Source organism: Pinus tabuliformis, chromosome Q (genome assembly GCF_031772625.1).
Source record: "Pinus tabuliformis cultivar Carrire ecotype Pingquan chromosome Q, CPIR1, whole genome shotgun sequence".
Classification (NCBI taxonomy): domain Eukaryota; kingdom Viridiplantae; phylum Streptophyta; class Pinopsida; order Pinales; family Pinaceae; genus Pinus; species Pinus tabuliformis.
Genome location: NC_142296.1, coordinates 410836889 through 410851842, shown reverse-complemented (window position 1 = coordinate 410851842; position 14954 = coordinate 410836889). Strand labels below are relative to the sequence as shown.

The window sequence follows — 14954 nt, the reverse complement described above, 5'->3', positions numbered from 1 at the left end:
GGATGGTCTTGTAGTTGTACATAGAACTTAAATTTGGTGATTCTTTCCGATCCCATTTCTTGGTTCTAGTTTGGAATCAAATTCACTAAAGACCAAAGATCCCAATTCCCCGTCACTGCCCCCCATCCCACGATGCAAGGTTACCTTGGGTAACATAATTATCTCTTTCCAATATAATGTCACTAATGTTTACGTGCCCATTAAGACCATTGGAAGGTTCAAATGTGTCAATACGTACCCCTTTATTTCTTTACACACCAACCATGTTGTCTTGAGATGGAAAGATGAAACCCTTGCTTAAACTCTTTTAAGGGTCCTAAGACAAATTTGTAAATTCCAACGATGCAAGGTTATCTCGAATAACATAATTATCTCTTTCCAATAGAACACTACTAATGTTTCCTTGCTCATTAAGACCATTGGAAGGTTCAAATGCAGAAAACAAGCCCCTCTATTTCTCCACATTCCAACCATGTTGCCTTGAGATGTAAAGATAAAACCCTTGCTTGAACTCTTCGAAGGGCCCTAAGACAAATCTGTAAATTCTCTCTCTCTCTCTGCCCATTAAGACCATTGGAAGGTTCAAATGCAGAAAACACACCCCTCTATTTCTCTACACTCCAACCATGTTTCCTTGAGATGGAAAGATGAAACCCTTGCTTGAACTCTTCGAAGGGTCCTAAGACAAATCTGTAAACTCTCTCTCCCTCTCTCCTTAGGACCCTTCGAAGAGTTCAAGCAAGGGTTTCATCTTTCCATCTCAAGGAAACATGGTTGGGGAGATCTCTCTCTCTCTCTTGTTCATAGATTTGTCTTAGGACCCTTCGAAGAGTTCAAGCAAGGGTTTCATCTTTCCATCTCAAGGCAACAAGGTTGGGGGGAGAGAGAGAGAGAGAGCACATTTGTTTTGGTGCAACTTATCAAATTAATGTATTACTAATTAATGGAATTCTGCATAGCATTAGAAAGATGTTGATCACATACTAAAGATAAAATATTTAGGCAAGGCTCTTCATCCACAACATTAAAACAAAAGTGTGACTTACAATATAATTTTGGACTATAATTTTGTACGGTTGAGAAATTTATGAAAATCTTATATAATTGAGAGGACTCCAATAACTTATGTATATAAACAATTACATATTCATTATATTATATTTTAAAATAAAATTAATAAAATATTATTGAAAATTTCCTCTTATTTTTATCAATACCCTTAGCTTAAGCCGAAAAAAAAGACAATTAAAATTAATATAATTATAAACAAGCTAAAACACTATAAGAGACCATTAATATTATCTTTTGAATCTATAATTAAACATTTTCTATAATATTTATAAAAAATAATTCAATGCTATATCTCAATCCAAACCAACCCTAAAATAAAACAAGGCTGCATAGCTAACGTTCCTATCGCTTGGTTTGATTATTGAACATTGAAGTTACCAAATTGCCACTTGGTTTGATTATTGAACTTTGAAGTTAACACATTAAATTTTTTTAATGTATACAATTTTTTTATAATAAAGTTTTCTATAATTAATTAATCAATCCATCCTTATGTGATGTTATTTTTTTGTGAGAATTTTTTGGAAGCTTTTCCGGGGGTTTTCCAGTCTAATTTCTCTAAAAGCCAATTGGAATTTATTGAAATCACAAGCTTGATAGGTAACCCCTGCACAATCAAAGTGCCCTTAGGATTTTTCAAGATGTTAAATCCATATACAATCAAAAAAACCAATTTAAATAATACAAATCAAGATTTCACCTCTAATTTTTCCAACAAATTCCAATACAAAAAAGTTCAAAAAAGACAACTCCTTTTCCATTTAGCGTTATAAATGCCTTGTTTCATTGGGTTGCAAATATTTGTTAACTTAGAAAAATTTAGCGTTCTAAGTCCCCTGTTTCATTGGGTTGCAAATATTTGTTAACTTAGAAAATTTCTATAGGTGAGTTGTCCCAAGTGTTTCTCATGTCGCACGCTGCATCTATAAAAAATTTCATTCTGCCGAGTGGCGGTAAATCTGTAAGTTCGACGTCGGTGAAAACAGCCCTATAAAAGCCGTTTTCTCAGCAGAAAGAAGCCCTTTGCTACCGCCACAGCAGACCGATATACTCTGCAAAACACCATTAGATCTTATTGGAAATTTAGTACATTCGATTCATTCGCAGAAAGGAGCCGACCTGAACAGTCACAATGGTATGTTTTTCCACTCTTCTCGCCATTGATTTTTGGCAAATAATCAATTTATGCATGTCTAGTCGGTTTCTTACTGTTATGTTATGGAAAATATTTTGTCAGGGTATAATTTTCGCAGCTTAGCAGTCTTTGCGCTAAATCTGATTCACTTGTATGTAGCATTTGTAACAGTTTGAATTTTTAAAACCATATTGGCAATAAAAGCTGTGCCATCTGTTGGTCGCAAAGACAGGAATGTTTGTGGGGTATTTTTTTCTCAGTTTAGCAGTCTTTGCGCTAAATCTGATTCAAGTGTATGTAGCTTTTGTAACAGTTTGAATTTTTTTAAAACCATATTGGCAATAAAAGCTGTGCCATCTGTTGGTCGCAGAGACAGGAATGGGATGGTAATGTGTATAGTATTTACAGTTTAGGTAGGGGCTTAGGATTTAGGGTTTAAGGGGTTGGGGAATAGTGATTCAAGAGCGAGAAGGGCTTGCATGTTTTCCAGCAGAAATTGTCTTTTTAATGAAGTCTCTGTTAACATTTTAGAAGTTGTTTGTTGGGTATCGCGGGAAGTGACGGTTATTATGGTTTTTTCATTGTGGGGTAGTGGTTCAGGGGTGTGGAAATAACGTTTTAATTACGAGAGGGTTCGACTGTATTCCAGTAGGAAATATCTTTTTAATGAAGCCTCCGTTAGCGTTTTAGAAGTTGTGCGTTGGTTGTCGGGAAGTGATTGCTTGTGCTTGATGCCTTTTGAGATCTTATCAGGCACAGGGAGCCACATTATAATTAAAATAAGAAAATCGTATTCAATCAAGTTTAATGTTGTTGGATGGTAATGTGTATGCAGCCTCAGGGAGATTACATAGACTTGCACAGGAAGCGGCATGGGTACCGCTTGGATTATTTTGAGAAGAAGCGCAAGAAGGAGGCTCGTGAAGTGCACAAGCGAGCAGCATTTGCCCAAAAGGTATTTGCTGCCTTAGATTTTATGATGCTCCCATCATTGTTCTTGCTTATATGTGTTTATCAGGTTGATATTCATGAAACAGAATTTGCACTAATCATATGATCTGAGCGTTATTGAGATCCATATGTGAATGAGATTGAAGCTTATATCATTCAAGATAAAGCTGCAATAACTTATTTGTCTAATCATCAATTAAGAAGAGAACCATACATAATACAATGGGTGAAACAGAAAATGAAATTAACTGTCAAAGATGAGAGACGGGCAAAGTCCGTTATTTGAGTATATTTTAATCAGCCAATTTCTCATTAAATTAAAATAGAACAAATTATGTTGATATTATGTGTAGCACTTATGTGACTTGTACTATGCTTTTCATTTATACAGGCTTTGGGTATCAAGGGTAAGATGTTTGCCAAGAAGCGTTATGCAGAGAAGGCTTTGATGAAGAAAACGTACGTCTTATGACACTTTGAACTTTCAATCTGCCTGTTGCAAATACTTCCCAGGGCTATCTAATACTTTTTTTTTTATGTTCTTTAAGTTGAATACATTCTTTGAGTAGAACTGAGTTCTATTTGCTCCTAATATTTGGTCCACAGATTCTTTTCTATGTTTGTTGCAGTACTGTTATTTTAATGTCTTGATTTACCTTATCAGCTCTACAACATGGCATGAATGTTTAGTAAATAATTTTGGCTCTTTTGCATTCAAAACCTTCCAGTTGGGATTTTAGACATCATGGCATACCTAGATAATTAGACATACAAGCAACTTGTGGCATCATATTGTTTTCTATTTTATGGAGTTTTTTCGCAAAGTTGACCGACCCCATAAACTTTGAAAATATACTGTACAGGGAAGACCAATTTAACTTTATTGTGCTCAAGCTTTTGGTGTACAAAAGGGACATGTTCTCTTTTTGTATGGGGGATGTGTGCCTTGTCAGTCCCTTAGAGTGACGAGTGTTCATGCCTTGGCCATGATTGAGTTGGAGAGCATGACGATATTGTCATTAGGCATGGGACTTCCATTTCATGTATGTGCAACACTTGGTATTTTATCATTTTGGTGGGAAATTTGGAGTTTCCTAGTTCGAGTGTTTGCAGAGATTGCATGTTTGTGATCCGACAAGGAGAGTGAGCATATAACCTAATGATGTTGGACTGTTTGAGATGGTTGGGTGCTTGGGAGCATGTGGTCGGGCACACAACCCATGGTGCAATATTGTGTATGATGAGTTGGGTTCATGGAGTGTCGGGTGGGTGCACGCCATGGGATGACCCAATTGAGTTGCCAATGTTGCGAAGATGATTGTGTGCTTGGCATGGTGAGACAACGCGGTAGGACGAGGAGACGAGGGTGCATGATGGGCGAGTTGCATTCGGTTGTGTTGGCTTGAATCAAGTTTGGTTGAGGATATGGATAGACATTGGCTTCGATGGAAAGGGGGTTTATACTTGAGCCATCATGGTGACATGTGAAGGGGCGTGACACATGTCAGCTTGAGGGAATCGAAAGGGTGTGCCCCTTTGGTTCCACACAAAAACTATATATGCGTATTTGTGTGTGTGTGTGTATGAGCACATGGCGAGAGCAAGGAAGTGCGAAGATGAGTTTGCATAACAAAGTATCACATAGTTAGATGAGGTGTGATGGCTGTAGGTGGCAGATAATTGAGATGAGTGGGAGTTGTCTTTTGGGCGTCTCATGCGACATGGGTCACTTCCTACCAAAAGCTTGCAATTGGGTAAGGGAAGGACTGTGACATAGAATTTGGTGTTTCTATTGGGAGGAGCTAGCCTAATTGTTGTTTCGTTTTGGTAGTAGGTTTGCATTGCGATAATCGAGTGAAGAGGAATGAATGGAGGGTCGAACCAATTGGTTAACATTTCTGAGTGGCATGACCCGACCATCTGTTGAAGAATGTAACTAGTGTCAGTCTTCATAATTGTATTTGTCAAAAGAAACAAAAATATTTAAAAAAAGAAGAAGAAAGAAATTGACTTATTTCTTCATAGCCTTGGATTTCTTGACTTGCGCAAGCAATTTGTGACCATGATCTTTTAAGTGATAATTTTCTTTGTTTTTAGCTACGATAACTTCGTCAAATTACTTTTGCATCCTTGATATTGACTTTTGATTTATTTGAAGTATCACCTTTGAGATATGTTTAAAGTCTTATGATGGCGGTATTATCAATTTTGACTTCATTGTAATGTCTTGGAATGTCATCATCTTCTTCTTATAGGGAAACGTCAAAATTCTTTTCTCCATGTTTAACATAAAGGTACCTAGTTCTTTAAACCAAGGTATGCCGGCAATTATGTCAATATCTTCTTTAAACATAATTATGGCACTAAATTGAGATATAGATTCATAGTCATCAATTATTACATGCAAGTTCTTAATTTTGTATTCTTAATTATATTTGACTTTAGAATTAATAACTTATTCTCAAAATTAACAGTAATGTAATTTTCCTCACGGTTCTCATTGATAACAATATTAATCTCTTTTCCTTTAATATTATCCTTTAATGCACATACTTTATAATCCATTCTTGGTCTTGAATATTTAATCATGTTCGAACTCCCCCCTCCCCCTTTTCTTTTAGTATTATTTGATTTTAATGCCCAACTACTAATTTAATAAATTTTATGAAATGAAAGAATTGAAACCGAGCTTTCAAATACATCCCACTAAATATGCTGAGTATTCTAACTGAAAATTTGCAGTAGAAAATAAATCTGAAGACATAAGCACATTAAAACATATAAAACCAGAAATTGCCCAAGAAACCCTAACGAGGGAAAACCTGCAAAGTGCATGTTCTCTATTATTTTTTTCAGTAGTTGCTCTCAATAGAAAAATTACATAGGTGAGGGAAATCTTCCCTTAACACTCAACAGTCCTCCAAAACCCCTTTGTGCCCAACTGGACTTGGCCTCCTTCTATTGCACAATACGAAATCTGTACACTGTGTTGTACTGCCTCTCTCCCTTTGCTAGTCTGCGCTGAAGATGAAACCCTAGAGTTGGAACTCGTTGCCCTTAGTTGTTGAAGAGAACACACACATCTTATGTCAATTTGAACTGACTCCACCAATTGCCTTATCTCCCCTTTATAATTTGAATTGGGCCCCACAAAGCACTCATAAGACTGTGAGTACTTTAAAATAAATGGTTGGCATCAAATTATAAATTAACTTTAGGAAAAATAATTTTCTTCTAAGTCAATACATAGGAAGTAATTAAATTTGCTAAAGTGGAAATCTGTGGGTTGCTCTGTTACCCTAGACATCATCAAATAGGCAGAATCCTTGCTCTCTAACTCCATTCAACATTCCCTCTTAATGAGGAAGGTGTTATGTACCAATGTCGCAGGGTTCGTTGACTTGAACCTTGAGGTTTGAAGTTTGATGGACCTCAACTAAATTTTCAGATTTGACTTGGGTTTGGTCAGGTTTAGTTTAGCTCATGATCCTTGGTTTAGTTTCGGAAAGGGTGCCAATGTTGTTTTTCATGCACCCTAGCATTGTTCTCAGGCAACTCCATTTGCGTGTGTACGATGCATTGTTCTCAGGCAACTCCATTTGCGTGTGTACGATCCAAGCGTCTTCTTGATTGGTTCGGGTGAAAAATTCGATTTATGCTGTGTCCGATTCTACTAGTTTCAGGAGAACACCCGCTTGATCCAAGTAGAGGGTGGGTTCGTTTTCTATTGTCGTGCAGTCGAGATAAGAGTTTGATGTAATCGAAACTTCGATGGGCTCGTGAGCACAAATTAGCACAAATTGGTTTATAAATTTGTATCCTTTAAGTTTTTAAAATATAATATAATTTAATGTTATATTGTTTAAAATTCATTATATTTATTATTCATAATATGAATTAATTATATATTTTAAAAATAAATTTATTTAAGTTATATAAATGAACCAATAAGTATATATACTTTATTATCTTATGTTATATTTTATTTTAGTATATTGATGCAGGAGGTTGACGAAAATGAGGTGGTAGTTTGTAATTCGACTATTGGCTAGCTTTATAACCAATCAGTTGCGCACAAATAGATTTTGTGCGTGGATTTTCCCCCTGAGGGTCCCGCTTATCTGACCAATCACTGTCGGTCCCTCGTTGACTTCTCCTTTTATCAAGCGCTTCAATCTGCGCCGTTGATCTCACTTCTCCAGATCCAACGGATATTGCGTCGTCCGCTCACCAACTAACCCGAACGATCTCCACTGTTGATGTGACCCGTCCAATTGAACGACTGTCGCGCAATCTCGTGCAGATTATTGCACGACCGATATCAAGTTGAGAGCGTGCGAGAAAAGTGGTTTTCCCATGCTACGTGTCGACCGCTAAGGTTAATCGCGCGAACTTGGAACAATACCATTTACCTCTTCTTAAGCGCGCGAGATATCGTTTACCACTTGGGAATACTGCCCACATGCTTAATACATAACTTTAAGAAACACAATTTAATAGAGGTTTAACTTAATCTCAGAATAAAGCCTTAATGCTAATTGACAACGATTAACAATAAAACACATAAACAGAAATTAATACCTGATTAGGGTCCAGAACGTCGATACACAGCTACAAATGAATTTTTGCACCAGAACAGTGCGTCACACCACACTTCAATCAATTATTCAACAAAATGGAAATTATAGAGTCTTGGCCCTCTCGGCTCGATTACAACAGTTTGTCTGACCTCTGTTTCAATCTCAAACCCTATCTATCACTCAAACTCTCGCTTAGTCACTCTATTCTCGATCATCTAATAAGTCTCTTTGTCATTACATTCTTTCCTTTTTTATGAATCAAATCCTATCCTAATTGCATTGACAACTCAATCTCTTTTTTTATCAACTCAACCATTAAATCCCTATCCTCAAGCTCTCATACACACCTATACTAACAACTTATCTCCTATTGTAAAAATAATATAGTAATCCAATTATTACAATAAGTGAGATAAAGATTAATTCGAGAGATCCAACCCTCTCTACTAAAACTGATTTTGACCACTGAGGTCAATGAAATTCATCTCCTGTTAGCCACAACATGTGAACATACCATCACATTGCTGGCTAAGTCCGGATGCTCCTGCATCATATATATATTGTTATTTTTATTTATTTTAAAGATTTTATAATTATAATTATAATTATATATATACACACACATTCGAATCTAATGGTGAACCTAATTCAATCCTTATTAAGAAATTCGAACTCGAATCAAATTCTTTCATTGTCAAAATCAAACTCGAACTCGAACCTAAACCATGTGACACAGTTCTATACTACACAGTTTATCTCTGAAGCAGACAAATCTGCTCCTTGCCAATGCATTGGTAAGAATATCTACTGTCAGCTTTTCTATAGGCACGTACTAGAGTTTGAATTTACCCCTTTGAACATAATCACTGATATGGTGGTACTAGATCTCGATGTGTTTGGAGTGATCATGAAATACCATATTCTTAGAGAGCTTAATGCAACTCTATTCATTAGAGTATATGACCGTGGGTTCAAACTTTTGACTGAACAACCCAACAAGTAGTTTCCTCAACCAAATGGCCTCACAAGCTACTAGGATAACAATCATGTACTTAGCCTTAGCTGAGCTCAGTGCCATTGATGTCTACTTCCCGCTGAACCAAGAAACAACTATTGACCCAACACTAAAGGTGCAACATGAAGTGCCCTTCCTGTTTGTTGAACCCCCTTCACAATTTGCACTTGTGAAGCCTTGAAGCCTCACTCCATCAACCTACTTCTACAACAACCCATAATCTATTGTGCCCTTGAGATACCTCAACACATGTTTGGCAACAACCTAATGCACTTTAGTTGGCTCAACCATGAACTGCGTCAACTGGTTAACTGCGAAGCAAATGTTGGGTAGTGTGTTCACCAGATACATCAACGACCCTATAAGCTCCCTATAAAGAGTGGTGTCAACTCACTCTGCTCTGGTAGCATCCACATTCCTTCAGTTTGTGACTGGAGGCGGGTCATGGCCTTGTAATCCTGCATGTGAAACCTCTTGAGAATCTCCTGCGTGTACATGCTCTGTCCTAAGAAAATCTCCTCATCACCTTGCCATAACTCCAACTGAAAGAAATAGTGCATCAACTTTGAGTCCTTCATCTCAAACTCCCTTGCAAGTTCCTTCTTGCAATCCTTGATCAGGCTATCTTCTCCTGTCAATATCAAGTCATCCACATACAACACTAGAATGAGCAAGAGACCTCCTACCACAATGTTTACAGGTTGGGATCTACCTTGCTCTTAGTGAAGCCCAATCTTAGAAGGTAGTTGTCTATCTAGGCATAATATGCTCTTGGTGCATACTTGAACCCATAAAGAGCTCTCTTCAGCCTGCAAACATGTGTGTCTTTGCTAAAAGTCTCAAACCTCTCAGGCTGCTTAACATATATCTCTTCCTTAACAACTTCATTAAGGAAGACAATCTTCACGTCGATTTGGTGGATATTCCACCCCATCTGCACTTCGTTAAGGAAGACAATCTTCACATCGATTTGGTGGATATTCCACCCCATCTGCACTGCAATTGCCATTATGGTCCTAATGGACGAGTATCGAGCCACGGGTGCAAATGTCTCATTGTAGCCTATCCCTTCAACTTGAGAGAACCCTTTGGCCACAAATCTAGCCTCGCACTTCCCCACACTCCCATCAACTTTGTGCTCGATCTTATACTCCCAATGTGAACCAACCACTAATTTTCCAACCGGTCTTGGCACTATCTCTTAAACGTCATTCATCATGGAGGAATACTCCTCCAACATGGCTTCTCGCCATACTCGCTGAGAGGCTGCATCCATGTAAGTTTTGAGTCTATTAATTCAGTCATTAGTGCCATGTACCTCCTATATCTCTATGGTTGTTTACTCTGTCTGAATGCGGAGTCAGGGGCTCCAAATTTCTATTGAGCTTCCTTGATCAATTGATCTACGGACTTGGCTCATCTTCTCCCTGTGGTGGGAGTCACTGGCTAAGTGGGCATCACTCACTTTGCTCTCTTCTCTTGTGCTATCTCCTACTCTGTGTGCTGCTTGACCTGCCCAACTATTGGTTGTGATGAAGTCTGGGGAGTTGGCTGAGCCTTTTGCTTGGGACTTTGCTGCTCCTCCTCTTATGCTTTACCTTGTTCACGCTCCACGAACTTCCTGAGAGCCCTTTCCTCCTCAAATATCACGTCATGCTTGATCACTGTCTTTTTGATTGTTGGGACATACACCTTGTACACCTTAGAAGTCTCGTTGTAGCCTACGAAAATACCCTTCTTTGTGGTGGGCTCCAACTTCTTTCGGTTATCAGAAGGCACATGGAAGTAAACAAGATTGCTAAAAATCTGGATGTGAGACACATCGGGCTTCTTGCCTGTGAGAGCTTCCTCTGGTGTGACTCTGCCTAACACCTGGTGTGGGCTCCTATTTTGCAAAAGGACTGCAGTGTTGCATGCCTCTTCCCAAAGGAACATTGGTAACCCTTGGTCATGCAACATAGCCTTAGCCGCCCAACGATGCTCCAATTTTTGCACTCAACCATCCCATTCTGCTAAGGGTTATAAGGTGTGGTGAGCTCCCTCTTGATGCCCTCCTTAGCACACAAATCCTTGAAGGCATTGGAGATGTACTCCCCATTGTTGTTTGACCTTTTAGCAACTTGATCTTCCTATTGCTATGGGTCTCCACCAAGGCATCGAACTCCACGAACTTCGTGAAGACTTCATCTTTCTTCTTTGTGAAGAATATCCAAGTCCTTCTCGAGTGGTCTTTGATGAAGGTGACGTAATATTTGTATCCCATAAGAGATGGAGAGGAAAATGGTTCACAGACATCCAAATGAACCAACTCAAGATCCTTTTGGCCCTATTGTCTTTGCTAGGGAAGGATGTCTTGGCATACTTGCCAAGTGTGCAACCCTTGCACACATAATGTTAGTCTACGCTGCATTGCGGTAGCCTTGTGGCAATCTCTTTGAGAATCTTCAGTACTCCATGGTGTAAGTGATCCATATGCCTATGCTAAAGCTCCTCAAGGTCACAAATCTGCTCACTGCCTCCTCCTTTGCTCAAGGTTGTGACTGTCTCAAACTGAAGCCTGTAGAGGTTCTTCACCCTAACTCCATTTTGCTTGGATGCTTCGAAGTTGGAAGGTGGCCTTTCCTTTGTTGAAGATAACCTCTTAACCCTTGTTTTATAAGGTTGTGACTGAAACAAGGATTTTCTTCAAACTTGGGACATAGAGGACATCTTTGAGGTAGAGAGGGTTCTCGGACTCCCTTTCAAACTTGACAGTATCCACGCCTTGGCTAGGTACCCGCCATCATCTCCCAGCTCTATGTGGAACTACATGTCCTTTTTGCTCAACTGGCTAAAATGCTCCTTATTTGCGGTCATATGATTGGATGCTCCATTGTCAATATACCACATGTTGCTAACCAGTGAGCTTGCCATGCAAAGCTATGAGCGATAACTCTCTCTCAAAGTGAGAAGAGAACTCCTCCACCTTTGTTGATGTTGCAACTTGGTCTTTCTTGGACCCCTTCTTCTTGTTTGGACATTTGGTGGAGTAGTGTCCAAATTGATGGCAAGAGAAGCACTTTATCTTGCTAAAATATTTCTTCTTCTTCTTAGCTCTGGAGCTGGACTCGGCCCTTCATGCGCCTTTCTTGCCCTTGGCCCCCTTACCAGCTAGGCCAAAGTTCTCCTCTTCCTTTGTTTTGACATGAGACCCGGATCTAGTCTGCTTCCAAATCTCCTCCTGGACGCAGTCACTTCATGGCTGCTCCCAACCTAGAAGCTTCTCTCTGCCACTCACTGCATTAGTAAAGTTTTCCCAAGACTTGGGAAAACCCAATAGTGCAAAATTGACAAGGTCTTTGTATAGTTTCCCCAACTCCAACTATCTTGCCTCTCACTTTGGTGAATTTGGTGAGATATGAGACCACAAACTCGGACTTCGCGATCCTGATGTTTTTGAGTTTGTCTTTGAGTACCAGATTCCTGGCCTCACTTGAACCCTAGTACAACTCTATGATGGCTACCCACATAGCCTGAGTTGTCTTCTTTCCAAACAGGTGAGGTATGATATGATCCTTGACTCCTTCAAGGATAATTCTTCTGGCCTTTGCTTCTTTCTTATTGTGTTGAGCCAACTGCTGAGGGTCTGCTGGTTGGGCTGGTGGACTATCCACAAACTCCCAAACTCCTTGCTCCTCCAACACTACACCAATCCTCTCCCTCCAAGAACAAAAATTTGAGGCCCCATCAAGGCGGTCCTCAAATCTCAACCGTAAATATACCGTGCTGCTGTTCATGCTACTCAAAACCTTTGCGCAGACACCAGAGCAGCTCCAAGAAAACCCTAGAGTAGGTGTTCACTGATAAACTCTGCGTTCTCTATCTTTAACCTGCTCCTAAGGAAGTACACGACTTTTTGGTCTTCAATCATAGACTAAGCTCTGATACCATGTTCGATTATAATACCTAGCTACTCGTTTAATAAATTTTCTGAAATGAAAGAACTGAAACTGAACTTTAAACACATTCACTAAATATGCCGAGTATTCTTACTGAAAATTTGTAGCGAAAGATAAACTATGAAGACAAAAGCACATTAAAACATATAACACCAGAAATTACCCTAGAAACCCCAACTGGTGAAAACCTGCAAATTGTGTGTTCTCTATTAATTTTTCAGCAATTGTTCTTAACAAAAAAATTATATAGGTGAGGGAAAACTTCCTTTAACACTTAGGAATCCTTCAAAACCCCTCTACAACCAACTAGACACGACCTAATCCTCTCGGCCTGCTTCTACTGCAAATTACGAAATCCGTATAACTCATATGACCTTCCGCGCAGCTGTTGCTGGAAAAACCGATTTGGAAAATTCTGAAGGCTGTAGTGCCTCTCTCCCTCTGCTGGTTTGCGCTGAAGATGAAACCCTAGAGCTAGAACTCGCTGCCCTCAATTGTAGAAGAGAACACTCACATCTGATGTAAATTTAGATTGACTCCACCAGTTGCCTTATCTCTCCTTTATAATTCAAAATGGTCCCCACAAAGCACTCACAAGGCTGTGAATACTTCAAAATATCAAGCTGACATCAAATTTTAAATTGACTTTAGGAATAATTTTTTCCTAAGTCAATACGTAGGAAATAATTAAATATGCTAAAGTGGAAATCTGTGGGTCCCTGTGCTAGTCTAGACATCATGGACTAGGCATAACCCTTGATCTCTAACTCCATTCAACATTATTATAATATATTGAACAACAAATTTTTCTTTTTTAATTACCTTAGGTCTTAGACTATAAGAATAGTCTACTTTTTTTTTCCCAAGGAAAAATCACAATTTTATTCATTTTGAACAAAATTACATATTGTAGATGCTAAAAAGCATATGCATAAAAACACAGATCTTGGTAATCAAGATCAATAAAAAACTCATTAGAGAGTTACCCTATTCTACTCTTTCCTACCTTTCTTTTTTTCCACTTTCCGCCAACCATTAGAGTTGGGCGTGGATGATACAATAGTCATTTGATTCTCTTTTACACTTGGGGTTTCTTTGTCAGAATCCAAACTTTTTGATGCATGAGTTCATTTGGTACCACTTACTTCTTTTTCAGATGTAATCATCTCAATTTGCTGTTGTTGTTCGACAAACAATGGAACTAATGCGGATTTATGCTCGACCTCGTCCTTCTGTGCAGTTTCCTGAGTTTTTTGTACATTGATGTTTGTGGTATTGTCTGTGGTTTCTGCTCCTTCTGTTTCTGCTTCTTGAGTTTTTGTAAATTACCATCCTTTTGGCTTTTGTGGTTGTCGCTTTTTTTTGTCTTTTTTAAGTTGAGGACATGCACTTTGAAGGTGACCAGTATGAAGACATGTACGACAACGAAAGGCCATATTCTCATAGTCAAGGGATTGAGACCACTGCTGATTATTGTGAAGTAGCAGGATGTGATCAGGTAATCCTTTACTAAGGTCTACCTCTACACAGATTTTGGCAAAGGTGAAAATGCCCTTTGAGACTCGGTCTGCATCTATCTTTAAAAATTTCCCTAAAGAATTCTCAATTCCTGCTAGTACTTTGTGATGCCACAAATGCAATGGTAGATTATGTAGCCTTACTCACACAGGGATTTTTGTGACCACGATGGTATTTGCGTCAAAACCTGGGAACCATGGTATCATGAATAGACCTGTGTTGCCCCAAAGCCAAGGTTCCTCATTTAATGCATAATTCTTGTCTTTTGCTGTATCAAACTTGACAATTATTATTACTATTTTTATTATCAAAACATGTTTTTCATGCTTTGTATTGGTCAAAAGAAAAATTTAGGAGGGCATTTTCTTCATGACCCTTGCAAAAGAAATAAAATTCGAAATTTGTCAAAGTTATTTGTCTCACCAAGTTGCCAAGTCGGCCCTCCCAGCAACAAGTTGGCCTGCCCAAAGGATGTGACCCTTTGCATGGAGAAACAACTAAAAATTGGCACCTAGCCCCCTCCATTTGGCAACCAATTTGAGGAGCATCTGTGGAAGAGCAACTTGGGTTTGTGGTATAGGAATCTGAAGCATATCCTTCTGAAGTAATGCGGTTTGTTTAATAGACCAAACCTTTATGATATACAAACTAATTAAAGCATCGGAACTACTATGGCATCCGAACTACTTTGGCAACATATCCTTTGTGGCATCCGAACCACTATGGCACTATTGTTACCGTGGAAT

At 38.8% G+C, this 14954-nt stretch overlaps 1 protein-coding gene across 1 annotated transcript in view; it reads left to right on the top strand.

Annotated features, from left to right (window-relative positions):
* Positions 1-2029: 2029 nt before the first annotated feature.
* Positions 2030-14954, top strand: part of LOC149219929 (Ribosomal protein S8e family protein) — a 99767-nt gene continuing 86842 nt past the window's right edge. The window contains exons 1-3 of the mRNA XM_089384557.1: positions 2030-2206; positions 3042-3161; positions 3549-3616. Coding sequence (XP_089240683.1) covers positions 2204-2206; positions 3042-3161; positions 3549-3616 — 191 coding nt within the window. The 5' untranslated portion in view covers positions 2030-2203. The remainder of the gene's footprint in view (positions 2207-3041; positions 3162-3548; positions 3617-14954) is intronic.